Source organism: Palaemon carinicauda, chromosome 27 (assembly GCF_036898095.1).
Source record: "Palaemon carinicauda isolate YSFRI2023 chromosome 27, ASM3689809v2, whole genome shotgun sequence".
Taxonomy (NCBI): Eukaryota; Metazoa; Arthropoda; class Malacostraca; order Decapoda; family Palaemonidae; genus Palaemon; species Palaemon carinicauda.
The window spans coordinates 30,096,463-30,119,894 of record NC_090751.1 but is presented as its reverse complement, the minus strand read 5'-3'; the positions used below and the strand labels follow the sequence as shown (position 1 = coordinate 30,119,894).

At 37.2% G+C, this 23,432-nt stretch overlaps 1 protein-coding gene across 1 annotated transcript in view; it reads left to right on the top strand.

The window, feature by feature from the left end:
- Window positions 1-23,432, top strand: part of Rip11 (Rab11 interacting protein) — a 51,444-nt gene that overhangs the window by 7,844 nt on the left and 20,168 nt on the right. The window contains exon 8 of the mRNA XM_068351310.1: window positions 19,915-21,042. Within this exon, the coding sequence (XP_068207411.1) occupies window positions 19,915-21,042 (1,128 nt within the window). The remainder of the gene's footprint in view (window positions 1-19,914; window positions 21,043-23,432) is intronic.

The following is a 23,432-nucleotide window of genomic DNA, read 5'->3' as shown; positions in this document are numbered from 1 at the left end:
TTGAACTCGTTTTGGATAGATTTAATTATGGTGACAAAGAGAGTATGGACTTTCTTTCACTTTTAAATGGCCGACCCTTCCCTTAGCGGAAGTGTGTTTAGGCTTTTAGTAATTATCTTATCACGTTATAGATTTTCCTATATATATTTTATATCTCTCCGCCTTTATTAGGCCTCTTCGATTAACTTTCCATTTTTTATAAACATATAAAAATAAATTTTAATGCTTTGTTTATATAGACCTTTCCTGAGAGTAGGCGGTCCTAACTTGGAAACCGAAGTTAATCAACGTTGAGCCCTTTATATCGTAATTAGCTTTTAAAGAGCTAAGGATTTAAAACTTTTTAAATGTAATTTTTTATGAAAGAATTTCTTTGATAGTCTTCGTACTGTTTTCAAAGATGAACTAACGTTTAGTTTTTTTATGCTACGCAGTTGTTGACGTTCAGGACGTTCAACATGCGCTCTATCGTTACGATAGAGAGAGAGTGTATCACGGTTTCACTTTGCAGTAAGAGTAAATCGATTCTGACGTTTTGTTCATTCTTTCTTAGCTTAAATGTTTTGAATTCTTATTTAAAGGAACTTTTTATTTGAAAAACCTTTCAGTTTTTTCCTTTAGTCAAATAACATGTTTTTTTTGACGATATATAATTGGGCTCTTCTCTTAGGTGCAAAATCAAGAGAGAGAGAGATAGAGACGGAGGGAGAGAGAGGAGAGAAAACGTTCCGTTCAAGCGGGTAACGTTATTCTCGTGTTACTCACGTCCCTAGTCGCTGTACGGGGAGGAAGGATAAAACGTTTTTAGGTTTTTATTCTCGTCCCCAGGCTATGTGCGGTGAGAGATTGAAAACGTAGTTATATGAACTAGTGTTTAGTCTCTTTCCCAGCCACTGATTTTTCTTTTTATCTTAAAATATGTTTTCTGTTTTTTGCTGGTATTATGAGCTTGCATTATACGACTAATTTCGTAATTACTACCTTTTAATGAAGGGTAGAATTGCGTGTTTCAGGTAGAAATAAGTGCAAAACAGAAAATCGAAGTGATAAAGTGATATGCGCAAAGTGTTACAGTGTTGCGTCCGAGGCGCAAAGTGTTACAGTGTTGCGTCCGAGGGTTCGTCTGTTCGTGCCTGTCGTTCACCTAGTCCGGGACCTCTTACAAGCTCCCAAGCCCAGGGGAGAAGTAATGTCAAACGACTTATGGGTTCGAGAGGCCTTGACCAACGAACAGACGTTTTCCCTCTATGGTATCGGGTGTATCTTACCAAGATCTCCCCTACCATAAGACGAGAGAGACGTTGTTTCTCCTCGCCATCCGTAGGCTTTTCGCATAAGAAACCTGTCACAAGGTTTCGGAGCCCTTAAGCGAAAGTCAGTCCTTTCAGGACAGGTCCAGCGTCCTGGTTACAGCCATTAGGACAGCTCTGACCCTATGCAGTCATCGGATAACTGCTCGCCGCCTAACAAAAGCGTAACACAGACTCCGAGAGTCTTTTTTTGTAGGAAAAGTGTTGCGGTCACAGACGTTACCCTCGTCTATTACCACAACCATTTCCGTTGATCCTTAAGGGGTTGTATGGCAAAACATGCAGTATATGCTTGCCTCCCTTATGGAAGACTATTCTGCCGATTAGTCCGTTGAGTCTAGCCGTTTATCTCATCGATATCCTGGCTTTCAGCCAACCTAACGTTCCTTTGTGCTTACTGTTGACGTTGGCGTAGCTTAGTCACGTCAGTCAGGTTGTTTAGAACCACACTCGATGCGGTCTCGTGTGGTTTTTCAGCCGCATTTGGACGTTAGGCCACTGGCTGATGCTCCTGTTGACGTTCAAGACGTTCACTAACAATCGGAGTTGACTTGTTTTGACGCTATGCGTCAACCTCCGCATTCTAGAGTTGTTTTGACTGCTCAGTCTAGGCAGTCAAAGCAGTTTCGAGTGGACGCTGTGCGTCCTCACGCACCTGTTGTGGTTGACAGTTCAGTTGTTGACAGTTCACAGACTGTCAAGCAGTTACATGACGTTGCGTTCTGGTCCGCTACTAATGCACCAGTAAGAGACTCAGCTTTTATCGGACAAGGTTCCTGTAGATGAGGAAGTTGCTGTTCTCCCTCCTACTGATATTCCCTTGAGGACTCTGTCAGATGGAGAGGAGCCTAAAGCTGCTTAGCCTCCTATGGACTTTAATTAAATCATGATGATTTTTTTTAAGGATCTTCGTCCGGATCTTTTTGTAATTGCTGCTCCTCGTTCGCCTAAACGTCAGAGCTTACACTAGGCCTAGCTACTTCGAAGCCGTTGTTTTTAAGCTAGTGCTCTCTCGCTCTCCTAGAGAGCGTTACGTTGGCTAGGCGACTGGTTTATCACCAGGAGGAGTTTGGGGGATACAGCCTTTGCTTTCCCTCCTTTTAAACTGGTTTATAGAGCGAGAGTCTGATATGACACGAGAGAAGTTCTCGGCTTGGGAGTTCATGCCTCTGCCCAGATAGACTTCTCAATTCTGGTAGACTCTCCCTGGCGCCTAGCCAGGAGACGCTCCAAGTTGTTTACAGGTCAACTTCACAGCTGTTGTCGAGCCTTTGAAGTTTTGCTGTACTATTATGTCGCGTATAACAAGGCTTTCAGGGATGGTAAACGGTTCCGCCTCAGTCGCTAACCCCGTCTGTTGCCACACCTGCTCCCGTAGACCCTAAATGGGCTTTGCTGCAAGACATGCAGTCCAAGCTTGCGTCCTTGATAGAGGACTTAAATGCGGAGAAGAACCTTCTGGCCAACAACCTTCCAACCGGTCGGTTGTGCGCCCTGTTGACGCTGAGGTAACCTACTCGCGTCTGCCAGTTGAGGTGGTTACTCCACCGATGCGACCCAGTGTGGGTTGCCAGCCGCACGTTGACATTAAGCGACGCTCGGAGGTGGTTTTTGACGTTCAGGACGTTCAACAACCAGCAGAGGTGACTTGTTTTGACGCAGTGCGTCAACCTCAGCAACCCGGTAGGGTGTTGACTGCACAACCCAGACGGTCTAGACAGTCTCGGGTTGACGCTGTGCTTCCTCGCGCACCCATGGTTGTTGACAGTTCACAGACTGTGCAGCAGTTCCATGATATTGCGTCCGGCTCCGTCACGCATCCACCAGTGCGACCGGATTCAGCGAGTCAGACGTTGCCCACTCCGTTGCCGTTTCCTCATCAGTTTCGGATGAGGAACCCTCTGATGAGGACGTTGCTGAACAACAAGACGATCAGCCCCCAGCCCTGCTATCCATCCAGAAGATGCTGAAGAAGGAACGCTGCTCAGTCAGGCTGTGGATGAGTCTGGTAGGGACACTGTCATCCTTGGATCAATTTGTGTCACTAGGAAGACTACACCTCCGTCCTCTTCAATACCATCTAGCTTTTCACTGGAAAAAGGACAAGACACTAGAAGTGGTCTCGATCCCGGTTTCCGAAAAGATAAAGTCTTGTCTGACTTGGTGAAAGGACAATATCAACCTAAGAGAGGGTCTTCCCCTGGCTGTTCAGACTCCCAACCACGTTCTCTTCTCGGACGCATCGGACGTAGGCTGGGGTGCGACATTAGACGGTCGGGAATGCTCGGGGATATGGAACTCGATTCAAAGGACAATGCATTTCAACTGCAAGGAGCTACTGGCAGTACATCTGGCCTGGAAAAGCTTCAGGTCTCTCCTTCAAGGCAAAGTGGTGGAGGTGAACTCGGACAACACCACGGCTTTGGCGTACATCTCCAAACAAGGAGGGACCTACTCTCTGACGTTGTACGAGATCGCAAGGGACCTCCTCACCTGGTCAAAAGGTCTAAACATATCACTAGTAACGAGGTTCATCCAAGGCAACTTGAATGTCATGGGAGATTGTCTCAGTCGGAAGGGACAAATAATTCCAACAGAATGGACCCTCCACAAGGATGTATGCAAGAGACTTTGGGCCACCTGGGGCCAGCCAACCATAGATCTCTTCGCAACCTCGATGACCAAGAGGCTCCCAATATTTTGCTCTCCAATCCCGGACCCAGCAGCAGTTCATATAGATGCCTTTCTCCTAGATTGGTCACATCTAGATCTATATGCATTCCCTCCGTTCAAGATTGTCAACAAGGTACTGCAGAAGTTCACCTCTCATGAAGGGACAAGGTTGACGCTAGTTGCTCCCCTCTGGCCCGCGAGAGAATGGTTCACCGAGGTACTTCGATGGCTAGTAGACGTTCCCAGAACACTTCCCCTAAGGGTGGACCTTCTACGTCAGCCACACGTAAAGAAGGTACACCAAGGCCTCCACGCTCTTCGTCTGACTGCCTTCAGACTATCGAAAGACTCTCGAGAGCTAGAGGCTTTTCGAAGGAGGCAGCCAGAGCGATTGCTAGAGCAAGGAGAACATCCACCCTTAGAGTCTACCAATCGAAGTGGGAAATCTTCCGAAACTGGTGCAAGTCAGTATCCGTATCCTCGACCAGTACCTCTGTAACTCAAATAGCTGACTTCCTCTTATATCTGAGGAAAGAACGATCTCTTTCAGCTCCCACTATCAAGGGTTACAGAAGCATGTTGGCATCAGTCTTCCGTCACAGAGGCTTAGATCTTTCCAGCAATAAAGATCCACAGGACCTCCTTAAGTCTTTTGAGACCACGAAGGAGCGTCGTTTGGTTACACCTGGTTGGAATTTAGACGTGGTACTAAGATTCCTTATGTCAGACAGGTTCGAGCCGCTACAATCAGCCTCCCTGAAAGATCTCACCTTAAAGACTCTTTTCCTGGTATGCTTAGCCACAGCTAAAAGAGTCAGTGAGATTCATGCCTTCAGCAAGAACATCGGATTCTCATCTGAAACGGCTACATGTTCTCTACAACTTGGTTTTCTAACCAAAAACGAGCTGCCTTCTCGACCTTGGCCAAAATCGTTCGATATTCCAAGCTTATCGTATGGTTGGAAATGAACTAGAAAGAGTCTTATGCCCTGTAAGAGCTCTTAAGTTCTATTTAAAACGAACTAAACCTTTACGAGGCCCGTCTGAAGCTTTATGGTGTTCAGTTAAGAAACCATCTTTGCCTATGTCAAAGAATGCTTTATCCTATTTTATCAGACTGTTAATACGAGAAGCTCATTCCCATCTGAATGAGGAAGACCAAGCTTTGCTGAAGGTAAGGACACACGAAGTTAGAGCTGTCGCAACTTCCGTGGCCTTTAAACAAAATAGATCTCTGCGAAGTATAATCGACGCAACCTATTGGAAAAGCAAGTCAGTGTTCGCGTCTTTTTATCTTGAGGATGTCCAGTCTCTTTACGAGAACTGCTACACTCTGGGACCATTCGTAGCAACGAGTGCAGTAGTGGGTGAGGGCTCAACCACTACAATTCCCTAATTCCATAACCTTTTTAATCTTTCTCTTGAAATGTTTTTATTGTTGTTTTTGGGTTGTCCGAAAGGCTAAGAAGCCTTTCGCATCCTAGTTGATTTGGCGGGTGGTCAAAGTCATTTCTTGAGAAGCGCCTAGATTAGAGGTTTTGATGAGGTCCTGTTGTATGGGTTGCAACCCTTGATACTTCAGCTCCTAGGGGTCGCTCAGCATCCTAAGAGGATTGCGAGGCTCTGTAAGGAAGACGTACTTAAAAAGGCAGAGTAATTGTTCAAGTCGACTTCCTTACCAGGTACCTATTTATTTTGTTTAGTTATTTTGATAACTTCTAAAATGAAATAAAAATTCTTAGCTCATATGATGTAAACATATTTTGCTGGTCTCTACCCACCCCCCTGGGTGTGAATCAGCTATTATAATCACCGGCTAAGTTAAATATTGAAAAATGTTATTTTGATAATAAAATAAATTTTTGAATATACTTACCCGGTGATTATAAATTAAAGGACCCTCCCTTCCTCCCCAATAGAGACACAGTGGACCGAGGAGAAAATTGAGTTCTTTGTTTACAATGAGTAATGGGTATCTGAACGACAGATGGCGCTGTTGAGTACACCCCCTACCTGTGTAGCGATCGCTGGCGAATTTTTACGTTAGTTTTTCTGTCGAGCAACAGAGTTGCAGCTATTATAATCACCGGGTAAGTATATTCAAAAATTTATTTTATTATCAAAATAACATTTTGATAGCTTTATAATGGGAAATTTGGTAATATATAGTATTTTATAGAATATGCGGGGTAACAATGCTATTATATTTTACATGCTGGAATTTCTAAATAATTCTTGCCCAAGGCTTTGCAAAGTGCATCCACCTCCTGTAGTGTTCCCTTGTTACCATTTAGAGTATTTTAATGGCCTCATGTACTTTATATTATATTTTCACTTTTTAAGAATACCTACATTATGTTATGTAGAAACTGCCTTTTCAAATTAGTGTCCTTTTTAACGTTCTATTGACATTTTTTCATGATGACTACTTTCTAGGAAGTAATCCAATAGGCTACTGGCTTAATTGAAAATTTTTTTTGAAGAAAATGGAAAATGGAGGTTTTATGTATATAAATAGAAATAAAAAGCATTGTAGCTTCTTTTAACCAGAGATGGCATATACATTGGAACACCTGTACACCCTTTGGTTCAGATTACAAGTGTGACACAAGTATTCATTTATGCAAAACATTTAGTAATGTTCAAAACTGTTTCTGTAATCTGCCCTATCGTGTTTTGTAGATGTATCATTTTCTTTTATTAAAGAATCTACAAGTGCTATTGGGTATGAGTAATGATGGGGTAAGTTTTCCTTTGATATGATTTACAATTCTACTTGTACTTTTGTTCTCATCAGGTCATGATAGATGAGGAATGGGGTAAGTTTTCCTTTGATATGATTTACAATTCTACTTGTACTTTTGTTCTCATCAGGTCATGATAGATGAGGAATGGGGTAAGTTTTCCTTTGATATGATTTACAATTCTACTTGTACTTTTGTTCTCATCAGGTCATGATAGATGAGGAATGGGGTACTGGTATGATATTTTTTTACTCTTTTTCTTACTTGCTAGGAAAATATTTTTTATTGTCCTAGACAAGTTATAAATAATCTGCTTTCTGTCTAAAAATGGGGCAAATACTGTCACTATGTTGGCTAAACTATGAGCAAACCCCATTCGCCTTCCCTTCCTTTCTCATTATTGTATGATAGGCTCTATTTCATCATCATTAAGAGGAACGTTGCCATCAATGGATGATCCAAATCAGGTCAGAGGCTCTTTATGCAGGCATTCAATATACTGTCCATTTATTTCAGGCTAGATAATCTCGATTTATAAATAAATGGAGATCTTTTGATTGTTGTTTATACCATGGACAAACCTAAGATAAATCAATGTTTGGTTACGTATTTTTTATATTATATTAATTGATTGCAATGGAATATTGCGAAAAAGATATACAATATACTGTGGTGTGTTTTTGTATACAGTACCTTAAATGGGTACTTGCATTCAATTACTTTACATTCTACAGGGATGGAAATACTGTACATGATAATTCAACCCCTATTCGTATATAGAAGAGTCCATAATGTTGTTGAGAGCCTTTCAATGATGCTTCAACTTAATGGACAGTTGGAATGTCTGGCCTCCTGATAGGTCACAAAATCTAATAAGTAAAACTTACCATAAAGTGTAGATTAGCCTAGTTTACTTAAAATACCATAGTCAATTGGCATAGCTTATATACAGAAATTCCTTTTATTTAGTATCTTATTCTAAACTGCTGGAAATACTTTTCAGTAATTTCCGATAAATCGGCAAAAGGAATTGCTTTTTATTAGGTATCCTAGAAAGATCCTCATCATAATAGATGATAAATCTTATTATCTTAGTGTTAAAGATCTGCAAAATACATACATACATACTGGGTATATGTATGTATGTATGTAAAATGCAGTAATATTTTGATACTTTACTCAAAATTCATTCAAGGAGGAAAATTGCATAATTTTTTCGAGATATGAGAGTAACTATGTATGAATGACAAAAATATCAACACTACTGGAATAACAAATTGAAGATTTTACAATAGTTTTGCAGTCTTTTCTTTATAACAACAAAATGATAAGTGCTGTATGGTCATTAATTTCAATGTGGTCCTAGTGACACCAGACAATTTAATATGAATGAGAGTTGCAGAATTTCATATTTTTTTTAGAAGTATAATTTAACTTATAATAAATATTCAATTTACTCTAACCTTTTTAACAACAAATTTTGGAATTATTTAATATGGTCACAAACTGAACAAAGCATGAAACAATTGCTTAAAATAAACATGCATTACAGATTTACTATTTTTAATGTAAAATTAACTTTTTTTTTATCTTATTTTGTCATACATTACTGTACACATAAATACAATACTGTATATGCTTTTTTTTAAAGCATATACAGTACACTACACAGTATTTGTGAATTTTAGAGCATGTAATTGCAAGATTGATGAATCATGATGCAATCACTTCAGCTTTTATATTTTTTATATAATTGTATTTAAGAATACAATTACCACGTTAGAAATTCTACCTGTGCAGCAAGAGGGATAGGGAAGGATGCTTTCATGCGAGAAAGCAAGTGACAGTACAATGCATTCTAGCAATACATCATGATTTTGGCAAATGGGCTGGCAAGTTGAACAGAGGATGATTCTTTTATGTATGGAAATTCAATAAAGTTTATTAAGTCCTTGGGCTTATAGCATCTTGCTTTTCCAACTAAGGTTATAGTTTGGCTTGTAATAATTATAATGATGATAATAACAATACACAAGAGCATATAAATATGATTTGTAGTTGTAATACACAAGAGAACATAACCATTCTTACACACTTACAAAAGATCATATTATATTATGGAGTGCAGTGCAGCCAATTTTACAATACATGTGATGTGCAAAATAAATGAAAGTATGATGATATTAGTCTGCAAGAAAAACAGAGAACCCACACCTACTGATGTAGTGAGGCCAGCAATGGTCTTGCTCATCTCAGCATCTAGCGTGGCTGGAGTATTTATTGGAATATTTTTATAGGTACAGGGTAGTGTATTTATTTTATTGAACTTGGTTGAATCTGAGTAACATCAAAATACAGTACTGTAGGTTGAAGTCCGTAATGGTGAGGCACATTATATTGCTGAATGTTATGAATACTAGCTATTCTCATATAAGTGTGTATTGTTACCATTAATTGCTGTGAAAAGATCGGATTGCATCCTCTGAGTAATTAATTTATTACTGGTAAATTGTAAAGCTACAAAATGTATCTGTAAATATCAATGGCTAGGATATGTTTGCATTAACAAATTTTAAGCTTGGTGTAACATTGTTCATCTAAACTTGTCACTCATATAGATTTGCTATCCTCGAATGTCCCTAGACATTGGGAACAATTGTCTAAAATTTAGAAAATGTATTAATAACCACTAACACTCCTTCCCTTCAATGCTCTAGCCATTATTCCTAACTAATGTCTTTCCTCTTGGTTTGCAGTGCTGTTCATATTGCTGTGCCCTCTACTTTTTCCTTGCTGCTTGGACTGCCTACCCATTACCAATGTACAATTTCCTTTACCTTTGCCGTAGTTTATTGATTTAGATAATCCTTTCATTATTTCACATTATTTTTGGATGTTCTTCATTCATGAGACTGCACTAACTATTTTGGCTTGAGGTCATTATTAGTAATTATTCATTGTTTTCCTTAATTATGTATAGCTGCTGTATGAATTACTTCTCGTGTGTGTGTGTGTGTTTCATTTGTCTTATCATTTCTATGAAGCGTTCAGGCGTTCATATGCTTCTCTCTCGAAGCTGGCTAATTGATGATGTGTTTTAAAACAATGAATATTCCCATTATCTATCCTTGTAATAGTCCTACCCCTCTAGTATGTTATTGGAATCATATTGCAGTATATGGCAATACTACCTCATGGGTAAATCATGCCCTTTGTTTTTCAGTTCTCTTGTTGCTCCACATTAGTTTTAAGGTCTCCCCTTGCTCCAGATTGTTTTTATGCGTTAGGAAGTTGTATAGAAACCCTATTTAATTTCTAGTGAGAGTTGTTCGAGGAATTTATAGTGGGGGGATAATTATTCTCATTCTTCTGGGGCAAACTTGTAGTTTGAATAAGCATTGTTAAGAATGTAGTTCCCTCTCGGGTCATCTTTTGAAGGATTTCCTTCTATTAGTAAATGTTCATTCAGAAGATTCAAATCACAAAATTAAGTTGTCTTTCAATTCAACATAAATGCCAGAGAAGATTATGTTTGTTGATTACTATGAAAGTAAGGTTCATAATGCCATGTTGGCTAATTCCAAGCTTGTGGAATGTAATTGTAATGAGCTTCATAAATATTTTATGATTTTGTTAACTTTCTGCAATCTCAAAAGGTCAGTGAGCCCTTTGGCAAAATTTGTGATTCTAACCTAACCAACCCTGATTTGAATCCTAGGCTGACTCCTTAAGTGGTGCTAATGTTCCTGGTGTGCCAGTCATTAGGGGTTCTGTTGGTACACAGCTCATTCTAGAGTCTATTGCCTCTCCTGGAGCTTTGCTCTCTCATATTGCTTCAGACCCTTTTATTTCAAAGCCTTCTCATAACCGTGATCTGGTCAGTTCTGTTTGCTCAACTTATTCTTAATACCTATATAGAATACTAGGCTGGCAATATGAATCATAATATCCCTCTTTTTACTTGTAAACAACCTTTGTTAACACACATTAACACTCCAGTATACTAGGTGGTTCCACTTGCCTGACAGCAGTGCAGTAGTCTTCTATGAAGGTACAGTACTCATGAACTCCCCCTAAAAATTTCCAGTATGTATACTACAGTAGAAGGGGTTAATGTGTTAGTTTACTGTACAGTATTTTATTTATAAATTTGTATTAATTTTTTAGGCTCAAAACAGACTACCGGTATTTAAAACAATTCTAATTAAACTCTGAAGAAATATAAAACATCGGCCTGCTAAAACAAAATATAATGAGGAGTCTTCAGTATAGATTGGCATATGATAAATCCACTAACCGCAATATACTTAGGGTCCGATTGGTGAAAAGCTATATGGTGAGGGATTACTGTTCAGAAATAAGTAATTTTTATTAAATTTAATTTCTAATGAAGGTGAGGGATTACTTTATAGAATTTTATTTATTTATTTTTTTTTTTACCAAATTTCAGTATTTTTTATATTTATATTACTTGTCTCATTAACTATCTCATGTAGATTTCCAATTTTTATCCCACCTTACGTCAGTCTCTTAAGTTATAAAATAACAATTAGAAATACTGTATTGTATAGTACTCTACTTCACATGGAAGCTTATTAATATAAATATCTGGTTTTTATAAGATGATAAGTTCTAAGTACTTTTTTATGTTCTGAAAATATACTGCATAGGAAATCTTTAGGACACTTTAAAGAGGGAAAATCAACTCACGTTGAGTCTCTAAAACCAATTAATGATGTAGGCAGGGGTATTACTGCTTCGAGGTCTTTTCAATATTTTTCTATAATTGTTTTCAGGATTCTTCTTATTACGTTATTAAGTTTTTCTTGTCTACTTTTCCTAGTTGTATACATGTATTTGGTTTCTGGGATTAGTTCCTTGATTATTGGTACATATTTGGAGGCTTACTGTTAATTATGTTCTGAGTTTGTTTAACTATGCTAAAAATTGCTTTTTGGATATCACTTAATGCTTACCAGTATTTTTCTTACAAAGTAAGTTGTCATAATGCTTTGTCTGTGTTAAATTTTTTGTTTTCATGTAACTTGGTTAATGCTTGGATTATGTACAGTATTAGCAGGTGTTCTACTTTAGTATGCAGTGTTTTGGTGTGCACTACTGCCATCCGTATTGGCAAAGACAACGCCTTCAGAGACTTTTCCCGATAATGAGAAGGCTAGTTTCATGTGGCGGCCTCCCAGTGATCACTCCTATATTTCTTGAAGTTTTGCTGGTATACAACCAGAGCTCCCCTACCTTTGGTTTGGGTGGCAACAGGAATACAAGACAACCTACTCTAGTAGTTGTATGCCAAACTCTGTCGTGAGTACAGGTATTTCTTTCCTGAAAATCAGCCATACAGACTTAAAGGAGAGGGGATAACTTGCCAGAATTTCCTCCCTTTTAGAGGATGTGATTGACAGAAGGATCGTACTTGCTTTTCAATCTACCAAGAATACTTGTTGCACTTTGCTAGTTTTCTAAAGGTTTTGATAAGAATTTGGTAGTGATAATGGTTGATAACGCTTTAATCTTTGTCTGAATTTATGAAGGTGTTCACAAACCTTTCTCAAGCAGGTGTACTCTTGTGATTAGAATACACAATGCAGCTGCGTAAGTATCTTTCAGGGAAGAACACTGTTTAAGCAAATCTACTCAATCGATATTCCCGGTACTACAGTATATAGGGTTTTATGCTATCCCTACTTTACAGTACATCATTGTGATGGAAAAGCTTAGTTTCTCACCATCACTGTTCTTCCAATTCACCATGCAGTAGTATAAGAATCTTTCAGGATTTTCTGCGTTTCAGCCTCTCACCTTCCATCTCTGTGAATCCTAGACACTTGCGCCTTTCCACCCCTCTTTCCTTGTCTCTTTGATTACTTAACAGTCAGGAAAAGACTTCAAAATGCAGAAAGACCCTAATCGCTCCTTAGCAGCCACAGGTCAAATGGTACCTATACAGTCATACCTCTCCTCACTAAAGACTCTGCTCATGAAATTTTTAAGCTCCGAAACTAAATGCGAATATTATTATTACTCACTTTACGAAAAAAGTTTTACTTTAAAAACAGAGACTTGCCCGCCAGGCCGAGAATAAAATAGTCACCCATCTCAGAGTTGAAGAAAATGGGTTCAGACAACAGAAAATATAGCTGTAGTCTATAATAGGGGTAACTATAATAGTACTGTACAGTACATGTGGAACTGTATATTTTTTACTGTATGTATTGTATTATTTTCAATTTATTATTGCATTATGTTGTAATAACTACTTAATTTCCAGGTATTAACATTTAGATTAGGTATATTGAATGGTTCAGATGTATTTGGCTGTACAGTATTTCATTGTGGTTATATTGTAGCTTTATTATGAGATTTAATGTGGTGTGTTGTAGTATTTAAAACGAATTAGGCAATTTGCATGTAAATTGTGACCCACAACACGAAAAAATCACTTTACGAAAGCCACTCCAGAACGAATTAATTTTGTGTTGTGAGGTATTACTGTATTAGCTGTTTATCTCTTCCTTTACCAGAGAAGCTCCCTAATTTCCATTATTATTATTATTATTATTATTATTATTATTATTATTATTATTATTATTATTATTAAGGAAAGTTCTGAGTTTGTAATAGAATATTTTCCAACAATGGTTTCCCATCCAAAATATTTTATTATTGTTACTATTATTACTAGCCAAGCTACAACCCTAGTTGGAAAAGAAAGATGCTATAATCCCAAGGGCTCCAACAGGGAAAAATAGCCCAGTGAGGAAAGGAAATGAATAAATGATGAGAATAAATTAACAATATATCATTCTAAAATCAGTAACAGCGTCAAAACAGATATGTCCTATATAAACTATTAACAACGTTAAAAACATATGTCATATATAAGCAATAAAGACTCATGTCAGCCTGGTCAACATAAAAACATTTTACTGTACAGTAAAATGTTAGAGATAAAGGTAATGCGCAGTCCCCAATCCAAATGTTGACCTTCGATTCAAACCTGGACTCTTCAAGAGAATGGAGAAGATCCTTGAGGAGCCCAAGTATTGTCTTTACCTCCTAAGAGCTAAAGCTGTTTCTTAATTGAACCTGCTCGAACTTGGGTTAGCCCAGGTGAAGTGAGTTGGAAAACAGCTTATATTTTCATGTCGCTAGCCATTCAGAAGGATAGGTCTCCATCTCCTTGATTCAGCAGTTCATGGCTAGTACCTAGAACCCAAGAAGCCGTGCCTTCAGTCCTTGCTCCAGAATATTGGATATAACCTAGCCTTAAGGAAGAACCTTTCAATTGTGCAAATGCTAAAGGTCGGAATCTGGAAGCGCTATGCAACCTTTTCAGCTCCTTATCCAAATGAGTATATCCAAAAGTCTTTATATACATTTTCATTGTGACCTTTGGTAGCTCCTCAATTGGTTTTGATGTTATTCTAGGATTAGAGGTGGAGTGTCTTGACCTCTTCGTCTTTCCCTGCTTCTCTTCGGTTGCAGAGGTCATTCCATTTTCTGCTGGATCGAGCATCTGTTCTATACACATTACTCCTAATTGTCCATACATTGTGACATCATATCTCTCCAAGGATATAGGCTCTTTCTTTACCGTCTGTCAGCAGACAGAAACCTTGCCCGACATCAAATGGTGGGAGTTGGTAAGAATTAACACTCCCACACCTTTATCAGGTACAAGATTGACATCCAGAGATTTTAAACCAGTCAGTATGGTTGAAGGACTTTCTTCCCCCTAAGAATCAGTCTCCTATTAAAAGATTGGGGTTTTTATTTGTTAGAACAAATCACAAATTTTAAAAGTAATTCACTTTTCCTAATTATACAAACTTGAGTCCTTCAAATTTCACTTCCCAACTCAACCACTCTGTAAGCTGTAGGAAATGGTCAAAGTGGATACTCAGTGTAGGGGGTAGGGGAAGACTTCTCTGCAACCCATCAGTAATTACTGATATCTCATTATAAATTTTAACAGGCGAAGTTCCAGTCAAGCAGAGAGCATACTCCTGTTAAAGGGTTCAGGTTTGTATAGTTAGGAAAATTACATATTTTAAAGTTTGTGATTTTTTAGAGGCATGCCTCTTCCTCACTTGGACAGTGAGGGAGGTTGTTGTTACAGAACTGGTCGTCTCGTTTTAGCTCAATAATATATGGATATGGTGATACTATACAAATAATTTAAATGATCAAATCTCAGGAGAGGTAAATATTGAGTTCACCCCACTGATACAATATTATTATTATTATTATTATTATTATTATTATTATTATTATTAGCCAAGCTGCAACCCTAATTGGAAAAGCAAGATCCTATAAGCCCAAGGGCACCAATAGGGAAAAATAGCCCAGTGAGGAAAGGAAATAGGGAAATAAATAAATGATGAGAACAAATTAACAATAAATCATTCTAAAAATAGTAACAACGTCAAAACAGATATGTCATATACATTATAAACTATAAAAAGACTCATGTCAGCCTGGTCAACATAAAAAAAATTTGCTCCAACTTTGAACTTTTGAAGTTCTACTGATTCAACTACCCGATTAGGAAGATCATTCTGCAACTTGGTAACAGCTGGAATAAAACTTATAGATTACTGTGTACATGTAGTATTGAGCATCTTGATGGTGAAGGCCTGGCTATTAGAATTAACTGCCTGCCTAGTATTAAGAACAGGACAGAATTGTCCAGGGAGATCTGAATGTAAAGGATGGTCATAGTTATGAAAAATCTTATGCAACATGCATAATGAACAAATTGAACGACGGTGCCAAAGATTAATATCTAGATCAGGAATAAGAAATTTAATAGACCGTAAGTTTCTGTCCAATAAATTAAGATGAGAATCAGCAGCTGAAGACCAGATAGGAGAACTATACTCAAAACAAGGTAGAATGAAAGAATTAGAACACTTTTTCAGAGTAGATTGATAACCAAAAATTTTGAAAGACTTTCTCAATAAGCCAATTTTTTTGCGCAATTGAAGAAGACACAGACCTAATGTGTTTCTCAAAAGTAAATTTGCTGTCGAGAATCACACCAAAAATTTTAAAAGAGTCATACAAATTTAAAGAAACATTATCAATACTGAGATCTGGATGTTGAGGAGCCACCATCCTTGACCTTCGTACAATCATACTTTGAGTTTTGTTAGGATTCAACTTCATACCCCATAATTTGCACGATGCACTAATTTTAGCTAAATCTCTATTAAGGGATTCACCAACCCCAGATCTACATTCAGGGGATGGAATTGATGCAAAGAGAGTAGCATCATCTGCATATGCAACAAGCTTGTTTTCTAGGCCAAACCACATGTCATGTGTATATAGTATGAGAAGTAATGGTCCAAGAACACTACCCTGTGGAACACCGGATATCACATTCCTATACTCTCTATGGTGCCCATCAACAACAACTCTTTGAGATCTGTTACTTAAAAAATCAATAATAATGCTAAGAAAAGACCCACCCACTCCCAACTGTTTGAGTTTGAAAACAAGGGACTCATGATTAACACGGTCAAAGGCAGCACTAAAATCAAGGTCAATCATACGAACTTCCTGACCACAATCAAGGGATTTCTGTACGGCATTGGAGATTGTAAGAAGGGCATCACGTGCTCCAAGGCCTTTACGAAAACCAAATTGCAAACTAGAGAGTAGATGATTATCTTCAGCAAACCTATTAAGACGTTTTACCAGAAGACGTTCAAAAACTTTAGATAATATGGAAGTTATGGAAATTGGGTGGTAATCAGTGGGACTTGAGCTACCATAAACTCATTTACATAGAGGAGTAACATTACCAAGTCTCCAAGAAGTGGTAAAAGCTCCTGTTCTTGCTAACTTGCGCAAAACAACGTATCTTTGGAGCTAAGAAATCTGCTGTCTTTATTAAAAACAAAGGAAAAATACCATTTGGGTCTACACCTCCATAAGCATCAAGGTCCATCAACAGAGCTTTCATTTCACATTATTGAAAAGCTAAACTAGTTAGTTTAGCCTCAGGAAAACAGGAATGAGGAAGTTCAAGTTTTTCATTACTTTTACTGTCAAAAACATCAGCCAAAAGGGTTGCTTTTTCCTTTGGATAGTGAGTGACTGTTTACTGTCAAAAACATCAGCCAAAAGGGTTGCCTTTTCCTTTGGATAGTGAGTGACTGTTTACTGTCAAAAACATCAGCCAAAAGGGTTGCCTTTTCCTTTGGATAGTGAGTGACTGAGCCATCTGGTTTAAGTAAGGAGGAACTGTTGCATCTACACCAAAGAGTGCAGATTTAAGGGTAGACCACCATTTATGTTCTTGAGTTGTACCAGAAAGGGTTTCTTTTATGGTTAAATTGTATTCCTTTTCAGTTGAGGCATTAACTCTCTGAGCAAAAGCTCAAAGCTGAGTCTAGTTAATCCAGGTCAAATCTGATCTGTTTCTTCCAAAGATGATAGGCCTCCTACTTCTCCAAATAAGCACGTCTGCAATCATCATTGAATCATCAAGAAGCAACAAGCCAGGCTTCAGAGATCTGATAAAGATCAGTCAGAAGTTAAATTAAAACAATATCAAAGAAATCAAGTGGACTATTAAACAAATACAGTACAGTAAAGGGGAATTATGAAGTTTATGTAAAAAAGAGTTAACTATCAAATATATGTTGTTAATGAATGACATGGTAGTCTTACCATAAATAGTTTGAGTCAAAATCTTCAGCACACAAGCTGATGAAGTGTAGGGTAACATTATGGCACAAGGAACTTTGGATTGGTGGAAGAACAGCTTTGTAGTCTGCAATTTGATGTCATATATTTTGAATGATTTTGTAGTATATTCTTTTACGATTAGTTTTATTTTCTCCCTTTACTTAGGGCTCACTTATATACAACTTCTGTTTGAGGGTTAATACTGTACTACTGTACCTTTTTTTGTTTTGTAATCAGCCCTTTGCATTTTTGGGATTAAAGGTTTACTGATTTGGTTAATTGCTGGGGAGGTCTGCAATATTATTTAAATAGTAATTTTGTTTTTAACGGCTTTTCTCGGTGCTTTGATGGTTGTGCTTCCAGTAACTTATGCTCGGTTCACTTCCAGACGTTCTTGCTTAATTGCATGCATTGCAGCATGTCACCTTCGCTCGATCTCGCTGTAACCACCACTGTAGTGTTAAATTCGTGTGTGCTTACCATGTTTTGTGTTCAACATTAGCCACGTCCCCGAGAGGGTGTCGTGATCTGACAAACCTACCCCTAACCCCTAACCAGTCAAAGAGTATGATGGCCCCAGAAAAAAAGATAAGAGGTGCTGAATAATTATAGAAGGAATATTTGTTTTCTCTGTGACCTGACTTTCATGTGAATGAGAGAACTGTGGTATACTAAATGAAGAAAAATAAGATTCACATTCGTGCTGAAAATACTGCAAGTGTGGGATAAGTTAATGATCAATATGGAAAAAGCCTTGTTCATATGGCAGAGAGACTAGCACCACAAAGGAGTGACAGTGAACTCTTAATGTCATCCAGGATTAAAGGTTACATCTTCATTGGAAAACTGGTAAAGTACCTTCAGTTAAAGTTTTTTATTCTTTAAGGGTGACTGAATGGGATTCGAAATACTGTTCCGTGACCCCGCACTAAAGTTCTTTGTTTATACATTGCCACCATAATACAGTATAAAAAGATCACAAAATGGTAGTGCCTTTGTAAAGGAAGATTTGCCAATGCAAAAACAATTTTCAGTTTTGGCCAAGGCAGTGAGTATTTCTGTTACTAGGCTTGGCTATGATTGCAATACCCATGGATATCAGATCACTATTGTTCTGACTTTGGCATGTCAGTATATATTTTTTTTTTCCTTCTCTCCATATGCTTGAGATTTCTTTTTACTGTACTGAACAGTATTTGAATGGTGGATATAAAGGAGTATAGTGTATATAATATTATTGTGTACACACGGATTTTAGGGTGTTGCACTGTATTTATCAGGCCAATAAAAATGATTCCTTTATAAGTTTCTTTTCCACCTTCCGTTTACTTATACAATACAGTAATACTGTTCCCCCTCATTTTGCCGTCAATGACCTTCGATGTCAGGATGCCAGAAAACTCAGTCAATCAATCAATCTGCCTCCTTATGTTACGTCGGTTCATCATACTATACGTCGCTTCTGACTTTATGTCGCTCATCCTTAAGTAGTAATTATAAAAATAAAGTGCACTTTATAATGTTTTACCCAACCTTATGTCTGTTTCTACGTAGTACAATAATTTTGAAATGCTCTCCTCTACAGTACTGTACTGTACCTCACATAAAAGTTTATTAGTGTAAATATTTTGTTTTTATAAAATTATATCAGGTTGTAAGTACTATTTTGTACATTCAATACATGTACTGTATGGGGAACATAATCACTTTATTTGGGGAAATTCCATTGAAAATTGACTTACCTGGTGTAAGTCGATTTTCGAACTGATCAACGACCTAGGGTGTGGTATTACTATATTACCGTATACAAAATTGAGTATGTAATGTTTCTTATAAAATAACTAATCTCATGAAAATGTGGAGCACACTAGTCCAAAATATTTTTATGATAGCATGACTGTCAACCGGAGTAGTGTAATAAGAATGAACCAGTGAGATCAGTTTGGTTCTATAGTGTATTCTGGAGAGTATAGTACCCTCATCATTTTAGGTACTTTATGGGGTGGTTGATGGATATGTAGTCAAAGTCTCTTCAAATTAGAGTATATATCAGGATCTGAAGCTTTCCTCATCCTTTGTACTGTGGACTCCATGTTAATTTTTACTGATCCATTCAATTTTAGATGTGTGTTTATGAAGCCAAGTTTGATCAACTGTACATGAGGGTTTTATAAATTTATAATTCTCATGTGGTATCTTTCTTTTGAATCTAAAGGTGTGGTTTAAGCAGGTGATTGTTGTAGGTACCTCTTGTAATGCAGCTATACATGAATTTTGTTACTAGCCTTTCATAATGATTTAGTAGCAATTGATAAGATTTTGTATACAGTATAGTTATTCTCTTTAAATAATAAACTATTTGAAACTTATTTCAGCTCTGATATTTATCAAATTCAGGGAAGTAATATTGCAGTTATTTTTAAATGATAATGCTAGCTAGATATTGAATAGACCTTATCAACTTGCAGGGATTGTTGCAGGAGTGCCCTCCACTGCCCTGGAGACCCCCTTGCCACCTACTCCTCCATCTCCATCTTCTCAATCCCAGGAAACTCCTGGCTCTCTTACTAAAAATCCTGTCTTGGCTTTTCCCAACCTTACTCCTATCACTCTCTCCACTAATGATGAAACCGTTTCTCCTCAAAATAGTGCTTCCTCTGACTCTGCTTCAACAATATCACTTTCTAGTAGCATAAATACAAAGGACACTAATTCTTCTATCAACATAGAATCTATTTCTCTTAAGCCTGCCCCACAACCTATTTCTCCCAAGCCTGCTCCTAGAAGTTCAAAGATTACACAAGGCTACGAGGAGTTGAATGCAGTTCCAAAAGCTGCACTTCGTAATGAGATTGCTCCTGGGTCTCCAAAATCAAAGTCTGTATTTAATTCAGATGTGTCTGTTAATCCTATTAAACCCAGTATATCACTGGAGGAAGATGTAAAAGAATCAGTTGTTGCTCCGGACTCTCCGTCCTTCCTGAAACCTTCACGTTATGTAAGATCTACTAGTGTTAATGATGGGGTATCATCATCAGCATCGCCAGTAACTGATCAAACTTTATCTGTACCTTCACCCAAGAGTCGTTCCCTCAGTACTTCTACACCTATCGAACTAGATGAAAGTTCTTTTGTTTCTGCTCATGCCAAAGAAAAGCCAAAAAAAGTTTCAGCCCTTCAAGCTTTGGCCTCTTCCGCTAGTAAAGTACTCCTAAATGAAGTAAATCCTTCCTCTCCTACGCACACTCCTCCTTCAACTCCAAAAAAGAAATCTCCGGATCTCACTTTTCCAATTTCTCAAGTTTCAAACGACCAAAACGGTTTCAGTATTTCTCCTCCATCAACCCCAACAACTCCCAGTGCTTCAGTATATAGCTATGGATCAAGTTCAGCAACACCTTCAACTCCAGCCACTCCAAAGGGTAGTAACTCAGGGCCATCCCCTGCAACTCCCAAATCCTCATCATCTCGTGGGACCCCTGGGCTGGCAGAGCGACCAAGCGCAGCTGTTGTTCGCTCTGGCTCCCTCCACGAGAAACCCACTTCCCAGCCGATCATTGATGAATGGGAAAAAAAGCTGTATGGCAGGAATGCTAGTGAGTAGGATTATTTTCAGCAGACTTTGTAGAATTGAGTGTATATCAGGAACAGGGTAAAATTATTTTTCGTTTCATGATTGAGAATGCTTAATGTGCCTATAACATACTCTTGATAGCCTCGAAGCTTGCTTTACTTGTATGTATAGAAGCTATGAATTCAGTCAGAATTATATGGTCAGTTGCATGAACGTGTTTTATTATAGTTTACTTCAATAAATATGATAAATTTTGCATGTGGTTTAATGGTATTTTTGTTTAAATTTCTTTTACTTTGCTTATATATACAATATATATTGCAATATAATTTGGTCTACTTTTCCAGGAAAATTTTTGTAAGTAATATTTTTATCTAGAGAAAGACATGCACCACAAAAAAAAAAAAAAAATTCGGTGCTAGTTACTTTAGTTGTTTAATTGTTTTGTTACACATGGTTTCCTGAAAGTTGTCAGGGTTTATTTTACAACAACTTCACTTTTAATAAATTGCCTTATTTCCTTTTAAGGAAATTCCAGCGACAACAACCTGTTATATTATGAATGAAAGATTCCTTACAGACATGCCCAGACACTCTTATATATCACCTAATGTCTGGTAGCTTCATTTGTTATACAACTTTATACTAATCTCTGGAATTGAACTTCATCGTTATGGGTCTGGGTTAATGATTCAATACGCATGTTGGCTGCTCGTGTTCCAAACGCTATAGTCAGCCATTTTCTCCTGGCTTTGCTAATATTTTCTTTCATAATTTACTAAAAAAATATTCTTGGTCACATTGGAAAAACTATAAACACCCTTTATGCAAAATTTATTCAAGAACAAAATACAAAAATTCCCATGTTAATATCTATTATACTTTTATCAGCATGTTTTTGTACGTGTAAGTAGCATTTTTTATTTTGCCCAAATATCTCAAAATTTATTAGAGACATAGTCTATTGCAATTCTGGTTATTTTTTTCTAAAATATAACCCTTTAGAAAAAAATAACCAAAATAAATGTAATAGTCCAAATATTACGATCGTTATAGAGATTTGAAAATAATTTATTTCCTTTTTTTTTTTTGCTAGCACTCAGAAGCTTTAAAAAGACATCTTTTTACATTAAATTCATAATTGAAATGTAGATAAGAATTTTGATTTTCTTATTTGAATTCAAAATGTTTGTGGTTTTTAGTTTTTTATTTTAATCTAAATTGTAATAAATTTATTTATCGTTAATTAGAAGGATGATCTAGTTTATGGACATCAGTGACCTTTATAGTTAAAATACAAGAAAACTATCAATACTGTAATTGTTGATTTATTGCAGTGGAGAATAAAAACCCTTGAAATTTGAGCCCTTTGTACAGCAGTAGGCCTCCACTGTCACCTGAACAGATCTTGGAGTTGTCATTCCATTTTCATATGTATCTAAGAGTTGAAATTACAGTATTTCTTTTGAAGGGTCTTATCTTATGGAAAGGGAGAGCCAGTGTTGACTCTTCTTCCTTATCCTTCTCTTAGCTTCTCTGACATTGTCTCAGCACATACCTCACAAGTGATTTGCAAATTCTTGGTATCTTTGGGTCTTCTTGTCTCCCAAGTACATGTTTTTACATCCCAGGTCTCTGTGAATGTCCTCCCGACTCCAGATTTTCATTATCCTGCCTGACCCTATAAGACATTTATTATTGATCTCGGATAATATTTCTTGGTCTCAGACTTTGTTGGAAGGACTTTGCATACATCCTCCTACCCCAGTTGCAATTCAAGCAACTTAGGATTAATAAGGTTTTTGTGAACAGACAATGTTGTTTAGAGCTCCAAACATATTTTTTAATTCAAACCTGCTAATAACAGAGTAATTTCTCTTCTTTCTTCCCCACACTCATTTTATCCTTATCGATTACTGATGTGAATATTGTTGTGTAGTGCCATATGAGGGTTAATTCCTGATAAAACAGGTTGTTGGGACTGGTATTTCTTCCATGAAATTAAGGCAACTTACAATTAATGATTTTTTATGGAAAAGTTTCTGTATAAAAAATAACTTGTATTTGTTAACTTGTAATTCTTTATTCCTTAGTTGTTACATTTAACTATCATTAAAAAAGTAGTACTGTATCCCCAGGGGATATTTTAGAAAGCTTGTGTCCTTTGTACATAGTTTCTTTGAATAATACTCTAGTAATTTCTTACCATTTTAACCAAGTGAATGTACTGGTTGTTGTGTTTGCTTCAGAAACTAGTATTCATTTTACTACTAATCATTGTATCGTACAATATATTTGCTTTTTTTCTTGATAAACATTTGCTTAATTTGAGGTTAAAGTTTATGATGAATTAGAGGTACAGTATTGCTTTGTTTATTGCATTAATCCCATCACAATTATGATACTAGTTTT